This window comes from Platalea leucorodia, assembly GCF_965183815.1.
Source record: "Platalea leucorodia genome assembly, chromosome: 6".
NCBI lineage: Eukaryota > Metazoa > Chordata > Aves > Pelecaniformes > Threskiornithidae > Platalea > Platalea leucorodia.
In genome coordinates, this window is record NC_138828.1 from 50,747,352 (window position 1) to 50,751,495 (window position 4,144).

At 50.8% G+C, this 4,144-nt stretch overlaps 1 protein-coding gene across 1 annotated transcript; it reads left to right on the forward strand.

The window, feature by feature from the left end:
* Nucleotides 1-1,006: 1,006 nt before the first annotated feature.
* SLC25A4 (solute carrier family 25 member 4) lies at nt 1,007-3,902 on the forward strand. Its single transcript, XM_082316423.1, has 4 exons — nt 1,007-1,189; nt 1,504-1,990; nt 2,542-2,682; nt 3,050-3,902. The coding sequence occupies exons 1-4, from the start codon at nt 1,079-1,081 to the stop codon at nt 3,205-3,207; spliced, it is 897 nt and encodes a 298-aa protein (XP_082172549.1). The 5' UTR covers nt 1,007-1,078; the 3' UTR covers nt 3,208-3,902.
* The last annotated feature ends 242 nt before the right edge of the window (nt 3,903-4,144 follow it).

Sequence of the window (4,144 nt, forward strand, 5' to 3'; positions counted from 1 at the left end):
GTGAGGGAGCCATGTAATCTTCATTTGAGACTCAAACGTTTCCCCAAGTACCAGACACTGAATGAAGGCAGGGTTTCACTACAGCCTTTACTCTTCTTTCACATCTGGTGCAAGTCAAGCAACTTAAGCGTGCCTGGGCACGTGCTTCCCAGAGTCTCTTCCCCTCCCTCCCTCCCTCCTTCAGAGGGGACTGACTGAGGCTCTGGTGAGGGTCTGACCTTGCAGGGTTGAAACGAGGGTACAACGCGGGAAGGCACGTTGCCTCCTCTTCGGGAAAGCCAGGTCCTGGAGCATGCCAGGGTATTTAAAGACCTCAATGCCTTCAAGTTCACACAGTGTATCAAACACGAAGCAGCTCTCTTTGTCCTTGACTCAGAGAGGTCTAGCCCATTTCTGGTTACCGATGCTCGCTGCACCACTGCAGCACCTCCCAAGCTGACCGTGCATCCCCGGTGACCTTCGTCGTAGGGCACGACATCCACACCAGGGCGCCTGCCCAACATCCACGTCCCCCTCGCCCTTCATGGCGCGAATCCGCGCCCGCAAAGTCAAGGCCTAAAGCACTCTTGCTTCCTCGAGCTGACTTCAGTCAACGAGCTGACCGGTCGCCGCACCCAGACCTCTCTGGGCGAGCTTTCCGCCCCCAGCACCAGCCTCCGGCCTGCACGAAACAGTTAACGTCGCCTGAGGTACTGCTGCCAGCTTCCTCAGTCCCCTCCTGTGCCTCCCGGAGCTATTAATACAGCAGGCACATGCTCTGACATAGCGTTCCCCGGCAGCGACCAGATAACTTTAATTTGCCCTTTAAACGTCCCGAGCCCCGTGGCCCTCGCGCTCCCTCCACAAGGGAACATGGCGGCGCGGCCCGCGCCCCCCGGCGGGGGCGGGCTCGGGGGGGTCCCAGCCAATGTCCGTGCCCCGGGGGGACGCCTCCTCCTATCGCGAGAGGCGGCGGGGTATAAGAGGGGCGGCGCGGGGCGCGGGGCCATTTGGCCGGCGGTGCGCGGGGGCGGCCGGGTGGGGAGGTGCGCGGCTCGTTGGCTCTCTCCGGGCAGGGGGTGTCGGACCGGCTGCCAGCATGGGTGACCAAGCGCTCAGCTTCCTCAAGGACTTTTTGGCCGGTGGCGTCGCTGCCGCCATCTCCAAGACGGCTGTCGCCCCCATCGAGAGAGTGAAGTTGCTGCTGCAGGTGAGGAGGCGGCGGGGCCGGGGGGCGGCGGCGGGGGCCCCGCTGGCTGTGGCGGCGGGAGCCCGGCGGGGCTGCGCCACAGGTGGGTGCCGGCGCGGCGGGCACCGGCCGGCGTGACTAAATATGGGAAGGAGCTCGGCCGGCTCCGGTTACGCGGGAGCTGCCCGGGCCCTTCAGCACCTCCCGCCTCGGGGGAGCGGGAGCCGGGCCAGGCGGCGGGGCAGGCCCCGTCCCTGCCCTTCAGCGGGCCGCTGTGCGGGGTCACCCCTGCAGCGTCCCTCTTTCTACCCTCCCACCCCTCCTCCTCCCTACAGGTCCAGCATGCCAGCAAACAGATCACGGCGGAGAAGCAGTACAAGGGCATCATCGACTGCATAGTCCGCATCCCCAAGGAGCAAGGCGTCATCTCCTTCTGGAGAGGCAACCTGGCCAACGTCATCCGGTACTTCCCCACCCAGGCCCTCAACTTCGCCTTCAAGGACAAGTACAAGCAGATCTTCCTGGGGGGAGTGGACAGGCGCAAGCAGTTCTGGCGCTACTTCGCAGGGAACCTGGCGTCCGGGGGCGCCGCCGGAGCCACCTCTCTCTGCTTCGTCTACCCGCTGGATTTTGCCAGGACCCGGCTGGCGGCTGATGTGGGCAAAGGAGCCAGCGAGAGGGAGTTCACTGGGCTGGGCGACTGCATCATCAAGATCTTCAAGTCCGATGGCTTGAGGGGCCTGTACCAAGGATTCAGTGTGTCTGTCCAGGGCATCATCATCTACAGAGCAGCCTATTTTGGGGTTTACGACACGGCCAAGGGTAAGGAGTGCATGGAGAAGTGACTGCAAGGAAGATCCATCCAGTAAAGGCACTCTAGGGCACTTGGCAGTACAAGGACAAGCAGGGCTTGGCTCAGCACCAGTTCAGGCTGGTAGTGCTAGAATATGCACAGGTGTTTCTGAAATGCATTCCTGCCTCCCTCAACTTGCTGCTCTGAGCAGAAGCCTTGGGTTTGCAGTGCGTTTTCAGACACTTTCCAGTTTCTGTGTCTTAAGGCTTGTACGGATGGGCTTGTACGGTAGCTTGTTACTCATTGCAGCTCATGACACAAGCCTGGGAGGGTTCTGCATGAGAAACCTTTTGGTCAGGGAGCGTGAAGAGGGCTTAGATCCCAAAGTCCAACAGTCCTATAAACTTGTTTCACTCATAGTACCTGTTAATAGTCAAATATGGATGCAGGTAGAAGTTGCAGGCGTGATTGAGTTGATTGAATGACTCCTGGGGTCGGTGGGTGATTGTTCCTTCCACAGCCATCTTTCCCACAACCCTTTGCCTCTGTACTGACTCGCCTCATTTGTTCTTGATGGCAGGTATGTTGCCTGATCCAAAGAATGTGCATATCGTAGTGAGCTGGATGATTGCCCAGACTGTCACTGCAGTAGCAGGGCTGGTTTCTTACCCTTTTGATACTGTGCGACGTAGGATGATGATGCAGTCTGGCCGAAAGGGAGGTAAGAATAAGTGCTCCTGTGGTGTTCTGGCAGCAGAAAGTATCTCTTCATTGAGATATGATGGGAGATGCTGGGTATTTTTTGTCTTACGGAAAAGTAATGACCTTCTTATTAGAATCCTTAAAAAAAAAAAAAAAAGCAAGCTATGGGAAACACCTTGCTGGTTATTTGTCATGTTCACTTAAGAGGCTCAGAGTTGATTTGTTTTGATTTCCATGTGGAGAACTAAAATTACTTTTCATTAATGGATTACTTAATTTTAAATTCTTGGCTATAGCTTGCTTGTTCCTTGTTTTAAATATATGAAAGTTGAAACAGACTTGCTGTATAACTTCAAGCCTTCTGACCTTTATGTCTGTTTCCACAGCTGATATTATGTACAAGGGCACAATTGATTGCTGGAAGAAGATAGCTAAAGATGAAGGATCCAAAGCGTTCTTCAAAGGTGCCTGGTCGAATGTGTTGAGAGGCATGGGCGGAGCTTTTGTATTAGTACTTTATGATGAAATCAAGAAATATGTCTAAAACTTAACATCATAATGTAGTTCAATTGTTCTCAATCAACTTTTTTAAAAATACGCTATTGTGATGTAATGGACAACAAAATATTTCCTAGGGAAAGAGAATAAAATTTGAGTAACATATCTGGTTGAGATGAGGATGCATTAATTTAAAAATTGTCCACTACATCACAGTTACATTTTGTATGAAAATTCCTCCAACATTTGTATTGGAACCTGTGTATATATTATACTTCAAATTTCAGGTAATATATTTTGTCTAGAGGCAAAACTTAGGTGGTCTATAGCTAGTTTAAAATCTAGTATTGTGAACTCTTAATCAAATGAGATCTTCAGAAATACCTGTTCTACTAAGTGATGTCTCTAGCTACCCAACAGTGTGATGACATTTATAACATGAATTGAAATCATGTTTTCTTCTAAAGCTGTATTTTTTTTTAGTATGGTATCAAGTGAAAAGCATGTCTGAAAATATAAACTATACTAAAGCACCAGGCTCAGTTTCTAACTGCAGCCTCTTCACTGACAAATTATACAATCATATGGTTGAAACCATGTGATTTTTCAAACATACTTTGTAGAATATGGAAATACAGTGTTTCAAAAATTCCCTGTATCTTCACAAAGCAAAAAGTTGTCTGCTCTGATGTTCAATTGAACTAAAACTGAAATAATGAAATAAATTAATATATTAATGAACTTTTTCCTGTTGTTTTCAGTACACTGAGCACATTACAAGTACATGTCCTTTAAGGTGATGTGCTAATCGGCATATTATTAGTGATTGTCTGCTACTGCCTAAGCCTCTTGAAAGGTTTTTCAGCAGCGCTTTAGGTAGGTGGAATGGTTATTGATAATTCTACAATAGAAAACCAAGTGGATTTAGCTTGAGGGTGCTGCAGCCAGTTGTCTTACAGGTAAACTACCCTATCGCCTTAGCT

Excerpts from the sequence above, each read along its gene's own strand:
- SLC25A4 (XM_082316423.1), top strand. The coding sequence starts at position 1,079 with ATGGGTGACCAAGCGCTCAGCTTCCTCAAGGACTTTTTGGCCGGTGGC. Across the intron at positions 1,991-2,541 it reads GGTTTACGACACGGCCAAGG|GTATGTTGCCTGATCCAAAG; the intron begins GTAAGGAGTGCA and ends TCTTGATGGCAG. Across the intron at positions 2,683-3,049 it reads GCAGTCTGGCCGAAAGGGAG|CTGATATTATGTACAAGGGC; the intron begins GTAAGAATAAGT and ends CTGTTTCCACAG.